General features: G+C 36.5%; 2 protein-coding genes across 3 annotated transcripts in view; both read left to right on the top strand.

Moving 5' to 3' along the window:
• Nucleotides 1-12,966, top strand: part of LOC311623309 (histone-lysine N-methyltransferase SETMAR-like) — a gene marked incomplete at its 3' end in the record, with an annotated part of 325,341 nt that overhangs the window by 105,725 nt on the left and 206,650 nt on the right. The gene's annotated exons all lie outside the window — the stretch shown is intronic.
• SCRG1 (stimulator of chondrogenesis 1) lies at nucleotides 283-11,777 on the top strand. Of its 2 annotated transcripts, XM_084883757.1 has the most exons (3): nucleotides 283-2,366; nucleotides 7,524-7,776; nucleotides 10,398-11,777. In XM_084883757.1, the coding sequence occupies exons 2-3, from the start codon at nucleotides 7,538-7,540 to the stop codon at nucleotides 10,450-10,452; spliced, it is 294 nt and encodes a 97-aa protein (XP_084739883.1). In that variant the 5' UTR covers nucleotides 283-2,366; nucleotides 7,524-7,537; the 3' UTR covers nucleotides 10,453-11,777. The 2 variants fall into 2 exon arrangements, with proteins under 2 accessions (XP_084739883.1, XP_084739882.1); XM_084883756.1 differs by lacking the exon at nucleotides 283-2,366 and having other exon boundaries at nucleotides 7,082-7,776.

Genomic DNA, 12,966 nt, shown 5'->3' with positions numbered 1-12,966 from the left:
TTGTCCCCCCCCCCCCCCTGCAACCTGACCACTCATTCATGCCCTCACCACCCTGGTGTCTGTGTCCATTGGCTAGGCTTATATGCATGTATACAAGTCCTTTGGTTGATTAGAGAGAAAGGAAGGGAGAGGGAGAGAGAGATAAAACATAGAAGGAAGAGAGACATCTATTGGGGACTGAGCCTGCAATCCAGGCATGTGCCCTGACAGGAATTGAACCTATGACCTCTTGGTGAATGGGATTATGCTCAACACCAGCCAGACATTTGAAAATTTAACAATATTACCCTGGATTGGCTCAGTGGATAGAGCGTCTGCCTGCGGACTGAAGGGTCCTGGGTTTGATTCCGGTCAAGGGCACATGCCTGGGTTGCAGTCTCAATCCCCAGTAGAGGACATGCAGAAGGCAGCTGATCAGTGATTCTCTCTCATCATTGATGTTTCTGTCTCTGTCCCCCTCTCCCTTCCTCTCTGAAATTAACAAAAATATTTTTTTAATTTAATAATGTTCAACAATTCTCCCTTGAAATGATGGGAAACCCGATTAGTAATAGGTAAATGTTTGACAGACAACAGGGACTAGGAAACCAAGATCCAAATGTGCTTTTTAGGGGCAATTTTTTTCTAAGTGACCAGGAACATAATCCAGAAGCAGTGGGTAATTATCAAAGAAGTCTTGGGTACCATATAAAGCAGGCATGCAAGAAACACAATGCTAGGTGTATTATTAGTATTGTTTGGATTTGAATACTGCTGAATATAAAAATGAATCCAGCCCTGGTCGATTGTTCAGTGGTTAGAGCGCCGACCCTCAGACTTAAGGGTATAATTGCATAACTCTATTAGTTATTTAATTGACATTTAGTTGACGAATTAATTCTAACATTCTAGCCCATACTTTTTTCTGTGCTCCGTGTACATTTAACAAACTGCCTACTAAACATTCCCAATTCCATCTAGGGCTCAATAAATCCAACATTCATTCACTAACTCATTTCTATCTCCCGCATCTGCTCCATCCCAAACGGCTCTTTTTGCATTTTCCCCCCTCAAAGATGAAGAACAGCATTGTTCATTCAAGGGTCCAAACTTCTGAAATTTAATAAAGTCTCCTGTCCTCTTCTCAGCTACCTCTGCCCCAAACATGAAAGTCTAACCGGTCACCAGATCTTTTCACTGTTGCTTCCTGACTTCTCTCCTGTATCACCGCGGGAGCTCCTCTTCTCCCGTTTCTAGTCTCTTTCCTCCCACACAGTAATTCTTCCATTCTGCAGTCAGGGGTTTGACCTCTTTAATATGTGTCATCGTCTTTCCATTTACCTTTAGGATAAGGACATGAGGTACTTCATCAACTTGTCTCTCTCCCTCTAATCTTATCTTCCACCATCACTAGTTCCAGAACACAAAACTACCTGTGATCCCCAAACTTGTTACCCAGTCCTTCACCTTCATGCTTTTGTTAATACACCCTAGAATGACCTTTCCTCCATTTTCTGTCTAGATAATCCCTGTTCTATTATAACATTTCCAACTCCAACAACACTATTCCAAATTAAATTAAAAAAACAAACAAAACAAAAAAACAGCAACTGAAGGATAGTTAACAGATGCTACAATTCCAGTACACTTTGCTCAACACAGAATGAAATTTCTTTTGTGCCTTTATTTCTGAGACACAGAATAGGTTTCTTTTTAAGTCATTGTACGTTTTGCTTTCCATTTTCTGGTAATGAGATTTTGAATATAATTTCAATCAAAATGTTATAGCAAGGGATATAGATGGTGAAGAAAACTTGGTGACAAAACACAAAGAAACTATGAGGGAGAAAGAGGTGCTCAGCTGTTTTCCTAAATCCTATTAGCCATTTCTCCATCTCCTTCTCCCATCCCTTCCCTCTCTCCCTAGCTCTCTGTCCCTATCTCTCTGAGTGTCTCTCTGTTTGCATCTCACACACATATATGTGCCTGTGTGCACACACTTTTCTTCAGGTGAAAGAAAAACATCACTCTGTGTTCTTTATAAATCCCTCGGGCTTAATATTTTATTGCCCCAAGTCTGCCTCCCTGAGGTTCTTGTATAGACCCGTTATTCTTCTCTGTAAAGAAGCTGTTCAGTCCATCTTCGCCTGGTGTGTAAGAGCCCAAGGGAGGCAGTTCTTGCAGCCCAGTCTTCCACCCCCCGCCCCGAGAGTCTTGGCTGGAGCAGCCAGTCTGTCAATCCCAGGCGGGAGACAAGGCAGACAAAGGTTCATTTGTGAAGAACCTCCTTCCAGCACCTCCTCTCTTCTCCTTCTGCCCAAGCTCACCCAGCGAGTTGGAGCATTTTAAGAGTCCCTCTGACAAGAAGACCAGAAGGAAAGAAAAGGGTATGTAACTTTTTTTTCTTAATAACCATTTATTCTATTGCTATAGATTAGAGCAGAAATGTATTTATGCATACAGAAAGACAGACAGACAGAAAGAGACCCTCTAAAGAGATGATGTATGTACTTTGAAAAACAAATGCTTCTTAGTATAAAGGGAAAAAAATCAGGTTAAGAGAATAGATACTGGGAAAGTCACTTAATCATGAGGAAGAGGCAGCTGCCTCTCTGTTATTTCTTATGAATACACAGGTCCACTCTGAATGTGGTCCACACAACAGGACCTTATTCCACGTCTCAGACTATTTGAGGATGCTGAAGTATATCCTTTTTTTTTTAATGCAGTAGCTACCTCTGTGTATTTTACCTACTCGATATGAACTGCAAGGTCTAAGAACACAAATGTCTATTGCTTTTTAAAAAATCCTGATTCCTAAAAAGAGACGGGTATGCATGTGTGATACAAAGAGGGAATTCATTGAATTCATCCTTGGTGTTCCCATCCTAGAGCACAACAAGGTGTCTGTACTGCTAAGATAAAGGGAACCCCTTATCCCTCTGGGGGCTTATAAAACTTTCCCTTTAACATTCCTCAACTTAGGTGTACAGTCTATGAAAAGCTCTCCCAGATGCTGGTCCTATTCTCCATGATGATGATCTTTTGTGAGAGGAAAACATTTAGAATGATGCAAGACTGAATAGTAATATCATCTTCTAGCATTCTTTGAGCATCCTGAAGGCAGGTCACCTTCAGGGAGGATATGGACTTCATTTGTCCACCGATGAATGTCTTTTGGCTATTTGGGCTGATCATATCTGTTTTAATGATGTTTAATGAAAGGCTTTTCCACTTTCTAATACCACTTTGATTCCTTTAACTTGCCCTTGGAGAAGTTTCACTCCAGGACTCAGTCATTCTAAGATGAACCTCTTGTATCACAGTTAATAAGAAAGAGAAAGAATTTTTTCAAACAACAGTGAGTTTCGTCCTCCAAGAAAGATGATGGAAAACATGACAGGCTAGATAGCAATTTTAATCTCTTCCAGCTATAATTTTAAATGTCAGGTTCTGGGCTATACTTTTCATTTGCTTTAGCAGCTTTTGCTTCTCTTTTGCTGTTGTTTTGAAAGAAATCTGAAAATGGACTGCCCTTTCTGTCTAATTCATCAACTCTGTCTCATTCCACTTTTTAAAATAGCAGTTCCCAGAACTGACATCAGCTGCCTATATGAGCATTGCACCATAAATGTCTCAACACTTAAACTACAGAGTTCTGTTAGTTTTGGCCATCACGTGAGATAATTTTTCTTTCTAAGTCTCCATTTACCTTCAACCATTCAAAAGCTTGCTAGTGCCAAATACCCTTTACACAATCAAGATTTGCAATTCCCTACCTATGGTGGTGGCAATGATTTATTGCTTAGTTGGAAACATTTTGCCTTTAATTCTGTATGCTCTGCATTGATCTTTTAAATATTATGCCATTAGCCCTGGCCAGTGGTTCTCAGTGTTTAGAGTGCCAGCCTGTGCACTGAAGGGTTGCAGGTTGTATTCCTGATCAAGAACATGTATCTGGATTGTAGGTTCAATCCTTGGCCCCATGCAGGAGGCAACTAATTCACTCTCTCCCCCCACTTGTCCCCTTCACTGTCTAAAAAACAAAAAACAAAACAAAAAACAAAAACAAAAAAAACTAATGGAAAAAATATCATCAGGTGAGGATTAACTATATATATATATATCTCAAGTGGAACAATGGCAATATCTGTGATATGTATTTTCCCATTAATATCATGCCAATCTATTAAATATTGGGATATGAATGGTATCATACATAAGGAACAACATTAATTACATAAAATTTAGCCCAAAAATCCAATAGATTGAGGGTTTCTTGCTTATTTCTTCAGATATTCAGCTTTTAGCTTTGTTTTCTTTTATAATTTGGACATACTCCAGTAGGAATTTTATGTGCATGTACTTCAACCGAAAGAGAAAAAAATAGAGCAGTTTGCTTCAAACTTGCCAAAGTCATTTCATCTTGTTGGAACTTGAAAATATATGGTCTTGATGGATTGCCAAGGACTAAGGTTGGTGTCTTCTAATGAAAAAACCAAGCAGTGTAGCACGGAAACATTCAAACATTATTCCACTGTCTACATAAGAGTTAAAGCTATTTATCTGCACTTAAGTAAAAGAAGAAGAGAGATGTCAGTTCAAACATGTAATTTCTAAAGTGTTAAAAAAAAAAAAAAAAAAAACTACCAGTAAGTGTTTGCCAGATGTGGGAACTTTCCATCTTAGTATGTGACTGAGACTGTGACAGAAACACTATTTTATGCCCTGGCATGAACACAGTCAGAAGAGGTGTGTGGTATGGCAGCATACAGACTTACTTTTCCTGCAATTTATTTTTCACTCCAGTGAATATTTTTTGAATACTTACTATGAGCCCAGCATTGAAGCAGGCGCTCTGAGAAAAGAGGCAGAAAGAAAGAAAGAAAGAAAGGAAGGAAGAATAGAAGTTACAGTCCTTGCCTTTATAATGCTGGCATCTTCTCTTCCAGTCCTCTCAGTGTTGGCTCACCTTTAATCAGTTCTTTGCCTCTTCTCTTCTGAATCTATACTGCCAGTCCATAGCCATAAATACTATCAATAAATATTCTGATGACTCTCAAATTTGTATTTATAGCCCTGAAATTTCAGACTGTAGTCAGCTGCCTACTCAACATCTTTACTTGGATGTGTAGTAAACATTTCAAACTTAACTTGTCCAAAAATTTAATCTTGCATTCCCCCCAAACTGATTCCATTCAATTCTTTCTCAGATCAATAAATGTCAGTAGCATTCAGGTAAAAAAAAAAAAAAAAAAAAAAGTAAGTGTTATTCTTGATTCTTTCCCTCTTGTGTCACATCTTCCATCTACTTTTGCCTCTTTTCTTCTACTTCCAATTTTGTCCCACCATAACACACCTTCAAAGAGCTAAAAAAACAAACAAAACTTTTTAAAAAGACATAAATAAGATCATATTACTATTCAATAAAAATCTTCCAATGGTTTCTCAATCTATATATATATAAAAGCCTAATATGCTAAGTGTCTGACCATTTGACCATTCAACCAGTTGCTATGATGCTCACTGACCACGAGGGAGCAGATGCTCTAACTGGTAGGTTAGCTTGCTGCTGGGGTCCGGCTGCTCAGGACTAGGTGAATTGGGCCGGACACGCCCTGGAGCCCTCCCATGGTTCCTTTCCAGACCCATCGTGCACCGGTGGGGTCCCTCAGCCTGGCCTGTGCCTTGTCACAATTCAGGACCCCTTGGGGGATGTTGGAGAGACAGTTTTGGCCCAATCCCCGCAGGCTGGTATAATCAATAAAATCTAAAGGCCTTATCATGTCCTGTAAGGCCCTTTATATCTTCCTTCCTGGTACTAGGTAAATCCATAAAATGACCAATTCAATAAGTGTCAAATGGCTTTCTGTGAATTTCCCACTCCCAACTGTAGCTATATACTCCATATGGTTCACTGGCTTATGAAAAATGCTAACAAATGACAAGGCATTATTTAGTCAAATTCACAGTTCTTGCAGTACAGATTATATACATATAGAGTTATGGAAATAGAGAGCAAGGGAACTGCTAGAATAATATGGGCTGTATCAGAAAGGTTTCTTAGGAAAGATGAGCTTGAGGTTTGTCCTTAACGGATGGTTTGACCAGAAATTAGTGTAAAAGGAAGAGGTTAGAGGGGGCAACAAGGCAAAGACACATGAAGAAGTTTCATGTCTGATGGCCTACTAACTGCACTAATGAATGATTTGTGTGGAGAAGTGGAAGGAAGGAAGGAAGGAAGGAAGACTAGAGGATTAGCCCTAAGAAGTTCACAGTCTTTTAGATAATATGAAACTTCTGTAGGCTCCTGCTCAGGATTAAAAATATGTTTTCAGCCCTACCCAGTTTTGCTCAGTGGATAGAGCATTAGACCACAGACTGAAGGATCCCAGATTTGACTCCGGTCAAGGGCATATACCTTGATTTCAGGGTTAATCCCCGACCGGGTTGGGGTGCGTATGGGAGGCAATCAATCAATGTGTCTCTCTCTCACATTGATGTTTCTTTCTCTGTGTCTCTCACCCTCCTTTCCACTTTCTCTAAAAATCAATGGGAAAATATCCTCAGGTTAGGATTAACAACAATAACAAAAAAGTGTGTTTTCAGAGAAGCACTTCCTAATACTAGAAAAATGGGCCAAGCATTGTATTAGCCATTGGGTATGTAGTGATAAAGAATAGACTGCCCTAGTAAAGCTTTCCATACTAGAAATTTGTCAGTTGTATCACATTAAAAAGCAATTTTTCTGCCTGTTCAGTGAGGCTCAATGGTTGAGTCGACCTATGAACCAGAAGGTCACAGCTTGATTCCTGATCAGGGCACATATACAGGTTACAGGCTCAATCCCCAGTTGGGGGCATGCAGGAGGCAGTCAATCAGTGATTCTTTCTCATCATTGATGTTTATATCTCTTTCTTTCCCTCTCCTTTCCTCTCTGAAATTAATAGAAATATTTTTAAAAGCAATTTTTCTCTACTGAATATACCAACAAAAAATTACTTTGAGTACTTAAAATGCCAATTCTGGGTTTTACCACCACCTCTTCCCCTCATCCAAAATTTCTTTTCTTTGCTATTCTTTTTTTAAATATATTTTATTGATTTTTTTTCACAGAGAGGAAGGGAGTGGGACAGAGAGTCAGAAACATTGATGAGAGGGAAACATCGATCAGCCGCCTCCCGCACACCTCCCACTGGGGATGTGCCCGCAACCAAGGCACATGCCCCTGATCAGAACCGAACCCCGGACACTTCAGTCCACAGGCCGACGCTCTATCAACTGAGCCAAACTTGCTTTGGCCAGCATTTCTTAATCAGTGTTTCTTTGTGGAACCGAAGCATTTAATTTTTAAGAAGTATTCTAAGTGATTTTTATTGTGGATGGTCTTTAAATACACTTTGAGAACCACAAAGAAGAGAGTAGAAAAGATCAACTCTTTCTATCCAGGAGTATATGAGAATTCTAAGAAGTTTACAGTCAGATGAATTCCATCTTTAAAAACAAACTAACACTAACACATTTTGGTTTTTCTTTCATCTCAGAACCAAAAGCCAAAATGAAATTTATAGTACTTGTCACCATTGGGCTAACTTTGCTGCTAGGAGCCCAAACCATGCCTGCAAGTCGCCTCTCCTGCTACAGAAAGATACTCAAAGACCGCAACTGTCACAGCCTTCCAGAAGGGGTAGCTGACCTGACAAAGATTGATGTAAACGTCCAGGATCATTTCTGGGACGGAAAGGGATGTGAGATGATCTGTTACTGCAACTTCAGCGAATTGCTCTGCTGCCCAAAGTAAGGAAATGTAATCACAAAATATATTGCTATGAAACTTATGGGTAACGATTCATTTTTGACACCTTTATAATGTGTTTGTTGAAAATAATCACCCTTTTTAGTAAAATCCTGTTCAAACCTCAGCTATTAGCTAGAACCATCACCATTGGGTATAGAACTAAATGTTTTCATTTAAGAAACAGAACTTGGCAGATTTTAATAAAACTAAATGAAATCCAGAAAATTAATAACACTCCAATCTATTAAAATCTAAATCCCTTATCAGATTTTTACCACACACACACACACACACACACACACACACACACATACAAAAAAAAAATATCTACCAGCAGCAGCAGTCAGCTTTAAGGTTGATATTTTAAACCAATCTGAAAACTAATAAAAGGCTTTAGATAAAAGATGTCAGCAAACAGGATCAAGTAATTAACTGGACCAAAAAGTTTGGTAATGGTCAAAGAAAAAATTTCCAGCTCTGGGTATGAGTTAACCAGAAATAAACTAAATAAGAGTTTCTTATTGGCTTGGAAAGTAGAAGAATTGGCTATTTCATACCTAAATTAGCTTTTTCAAATTTTAAGTATAATATAATAGTAGGTAAGTTAATAAATATTTCCAACTCTTGATTTTAAACCCTAGGTTTACTGAGAAATCTTTCAAATACTGTGATCTTGGCTATTTCATACCTAAATTAGCTTTTTCAAATTACTTTTAACATGTCATCATATTTTCATTTTTCTAAGAAACCTGTAAGGTAGAAGAGGCAGATATAATCATCTGATCAAGGAAAAAGTACAGAGAGATCAAATGACCAGCACCATCCTACGTGACTAGTTAATACCAGCATTGGCACTAGAACTCAGGTCTTCTGATTTGGACCAGATATATATATATATATATATATATATATATATATATATATATATACACACACACACACACACACACACACACACACACACACACACACACACACACATATATATATATATATATATATATATATATATATATATATATTTTTTTTTTTTTTTTTTTTTTTTTTCCCTACCAAGCCAATTGTACGGTTCTCAGAACAGCAGCTTCAATAGCACCTGTGTTCTTGTTAAAAGTGCATATCCAGCTTGGCTGGTGTGGTCCAGTGGTTGAACATCAGCCTATGAACCAGGAGCTCATGGTTCAATTACCAGTCAAGGCACAAGCCCAGGTTGCAGACTAAATCCCCAGTAGGGGGCATGCAGGAGGCAGCCAATCAATGATTTTCTCTCATCATTGATTTTTCCATCCCTTTCTCCCTCTCCCTTCCTATCTAAAATCAATAAAAATGTACTTGAAAAAAAAAACATTCATTAAAAAAAGTGCATGAACATTCTTGGGCCCCAGATCAGACCTACTATATCAGGGACACTGGAGGTGAGGCATAGCAATTATAGCTTAACATGCTTCCTAGGCGATTCTGAGGTATGACAATGTTTCGGAATCACTGTATTAATGATTATATCAAGGACTTGAGTTAACTGATTCCACAAAATTATTTAATTTTTCTCAGACCAAATAAATGAAATATCATCTAATATTAAAATACCATCTTTGCTTTTTTTTGTAATTGTAAGACTTGATTCCAATTTACAGAAATGTATTTGTATTTATTTCATGATATAATTTTGTGTTAATGGATAAGAATAGAAGTATAGATATACAAAAGTAATTTCTACCTAATATTGGGTTATCCTTTTCCTAGTGGCAACAAATTTACCTTGCTAAGTATATATTTCCTTTTTACCCGCCCTGTAATCACAATTTAATTTGTCATCCTATTTTTTTTTTTCATTTTTTTTATTGAGATATAATTGACATACAGCACTTTTTAAGTTTAGGTATATGGCAAATGAGTCAACTAATATTTATTTAAAAATGACTACCATAATAATTTAGTTATAATTAACATCTATTACCTCATGTAGTTACCCCCCAAATTTATTTTTCTTTGTAATGAAAACTTTCAGATTTACTCTCTTAGCAAATTTCAAATATACTCTACAGCAGTACTAACAATAGTTATCATGTTGTATATTATATACTAAGTATATTTCTAATAAACCATATTCATACTACCTTACACTTATATACAATTTTATGTTATTCCACGCATTTTTATACATTACCTTATATGATCTTTCCAACAAGAGTAGAGTAGCTTAACACTTTTCCTTTCCCTATAAAAGCTAGAAATTTATTTCTTGACTTTCTAGGAAAATTTGAATCTTCTGTGTTTTACCTGTAGATTTAAAGTTCATGTCCATCCATCCCACTCATATCAGAGGAATGAATATTTTTGGTATGATTATAAGGTTTTGAAATCACCTAGCTTTTTTTTAAGAAATGATAGCATATTACCAATAGAAAAGGAAAAGTAGAAGAATTTATTACCTTCTTGGTCTTTGTTGCTCCTGTGGCAAGTCCTCCCACTCATTCTTTTTCTACTTCATTCACCTAAAACGAATAATTATATCTGAAATCCTGCAAATCACTGTTCATTTTAACCCAGAAAACTAATATATACCATAGCTTATAGCTAGATTTAACTGATTTTTTTTTGTTTTGTTTTTTTTTCTCAGAGATATCTTCTTTGGACCAAAGATCTCCTTTGTGATTCCTTGCAATAGTCACTGAAAATCTTCATGTATTCCGGAGAGCACCATCGCTAATTTCACAGAAACTGCATTTCTACTTTCTATCCATTTGCAAAGCACAGATTTTATAAATTCTCACTTGTCTAAGACAAGTAAACTTGTGTCAAACAAGTGGTAATAAAAGTTAATTCAGTTTAATGTTTCTCTGTGGACTTTGCTGGCATTGGTTAAAAATATTGGCTAGAAGCTTCATCTATGAGGTGTTTACTACATTCAATAAAAGAATCTTGTTCTGCAGATGAGCAGACATAATGCTTGCTCAAAGATTGAAATCTTCTAGTTTTTAGTTGATAGTTATTGACCATCTAATACTTAATGGAAATAACCACATATAAATTGAGATTCTTAAAAGGAAAATTGGAAGTTTTTTAGTAAGAGGGGGAAAGGAAGCCAGTACTTGAGGATATATTATGCAGGCCATCTATTTTAAGCACAATTTCATTTTATTCTCTTAAAAACAGCAACAACAAAAATCTTCAAAGTAAGCATTCTTAAACCTATTTTTTCAAATGCTGACTTAAGTTTAAGATATTTGCTAAAAATCAAAGCAAGAATTTGAACAGGTCCCTAATTCCAAAGCCCATACACTATACACACACACAACAGCTGTATTCTTAAAAAGTATGATACATATGCCCAATGTATCAATTTTTCCTGAAAACAGCTCATATTTTAAAAAATCACACATAATGGATGAGAATTAAAAAGTCAAATTAGTTTTAAAAGGAAATAAAACAGATGCCTTCAAAAATATTTTCCAATTGTCAGAGAGTTTTCGATATGTCCTCATATCTTAGGAGGTATGCATTGACTAGTGGTCATTAGTGGTGATTTCAGAAAGTTCTTTATGCAACAAAAATTGATTAAATGCTTGCTAAGGATCAGCTATTATTAAGATTTGGGCACATAGCAATGAATAAGATGGATTGTCTCTTGGAAATTGTATAACAAAAGTATAATAATTATATACAAATTATTTATAAATGTGAAGCCTGCTACAGAGAAGAGGTATAGGATGCTATACAAAGTATTGTGGGGAATGGTTTGAGAAGCACATTACCTGTAGTAAACTTAGAAATTTTATGAATAAAGGTTACATGATTTAATGGAAAAAGATCCTTTGAGGTCTCTAATCTGTTTATGAAGACCACTCCCATATATTCAATATTCAATAAGTGTTACTGTGCTGGACCAGTTTTGAGGTAGTCAGAATTCAGCTACTCTTAAAATTCACACAAATATAAGTTACAACCTGATTTCAAATAGTGTTGCCTCTTACAAAAATGCATGAAATGGAATTGTTTTAAAAAATCGAATTTCTTATCAGTATAACATGATTTGATTCAGGTTTCTTCCTTCACTGAAGTGACTGGTATTATAACAGGACTAACTCAATAATGAATGTCATATGTCCTTTCTGGAACAGTGCATAGAATAGGTAAATAAAGAAAATCAGCAGTAAGCCAGTTTAATTTTCTACTTGGTATGAACTCCCTTTAAGGGGGTGTGGCTCTTCCACAAAATACCACGGCCTGGGTGAGTCTATTTTGAAGAAGTGGCATTAGAAGAAGTTTAAGTTTAAAAAATTTTACTCTCAAAAGGAATTTCAATCATTGTGCTGTTGATATTTAGCTCTGTTAACTAATGAGTTTGCCAACCACTGACTTAGACCTAACAGACACACACAGCACTTCACCCAACCAAAACAAAGTACACATTCTTCTTAAGTGTACATATAGCATTCTTCGGGATTAAAAATAAAAACAATTCTCGCCGAAACCTGTTTGGCTCAGTGGATAGAGCATCGGCCTGCAGAATGAAAGGTCCCGGGTTCGATTCCGGTCAAGGGCATATATGTACCTTGGTTGTGGGCACGTCCCCAGTAGGGGGTGTGCAAGAGGCAGCTGATAGATGATTCTCTCACATCTATGTTTCTAACTCTCTATCCCTTTCCCTTCCTCTCTGTAAAAAAATCAATAAAAAATATATTAAAAAAACAAAACAAAAAACAATTATCCCTAAATTTAGAAAAATTGAAATCATACAAACTATTTTCTCTAACCATGGTGAAATGAAGCTAGACCTCAATAACAGAATAAACATTGGAATACCTGCAAATATATAGAAATTAAATAGTGCATCCTTAACAACTAATGAGTCAAAGAAGAAATCACAAGAGAAATCAGAAAATGCTTTGAGATGACTGAAAACAAAAACAAAATGTACCAAAACTTTTGGTACATTTTGGATGAAGTGAAAGTATTCAGAAGGAAATTCATATTTATATTCTATTTCAATGTAAACATCTACATTAAAATAGAAGATCTTAAATCAGCAACCTAACTTTACACCTTAAGGACCTTGGAAAGATTTAATCCAAAGCCATTAGAGCAGTGGTTCTCAACCTTTCTAATGTCGTGACCCTTTAATATAGTTCCTCATGTTGTAGTGACCCCCAACGAAATAAAATTATTTTCGTTACTACTTCATAACT

The sequence above is a fragment of the Pipistrellus hanaki genome, assembly GCF_964339955.1.
Source record: "Pipistrellus hanaki genome assembly, chromosome: 5".
Taxonomy (NCBI): Eukaryota; Metazoa; Chordata; class Mammalia; order Chiroptera; family Vespertilionidae; genus Pipistrellus; species Pipistrellus hanaki.
The sequence above is the reverse complement of the archived record's forward strand: the minus strand, read 5'-3'. Positions and strand labels throughout refer to the sequence as shown.

Excerpts from the sequence above, each read along its gene's own strand:
- SCRG1 (XM_084883756.1), top strand. The coding sequence starts at position 7,463 with ATGAATTCCATCTTTAAAAACAAACTAACACTAACACATTTTGGTTTT. Across the intron at positions 7,777-10,397 it reads GAATTGCTCTGCTGCCCAAA|AGATATCTTCTTTGGACCAA; the intron begins GTAAGGAAATGT and ends TTTTTTTCTCAG.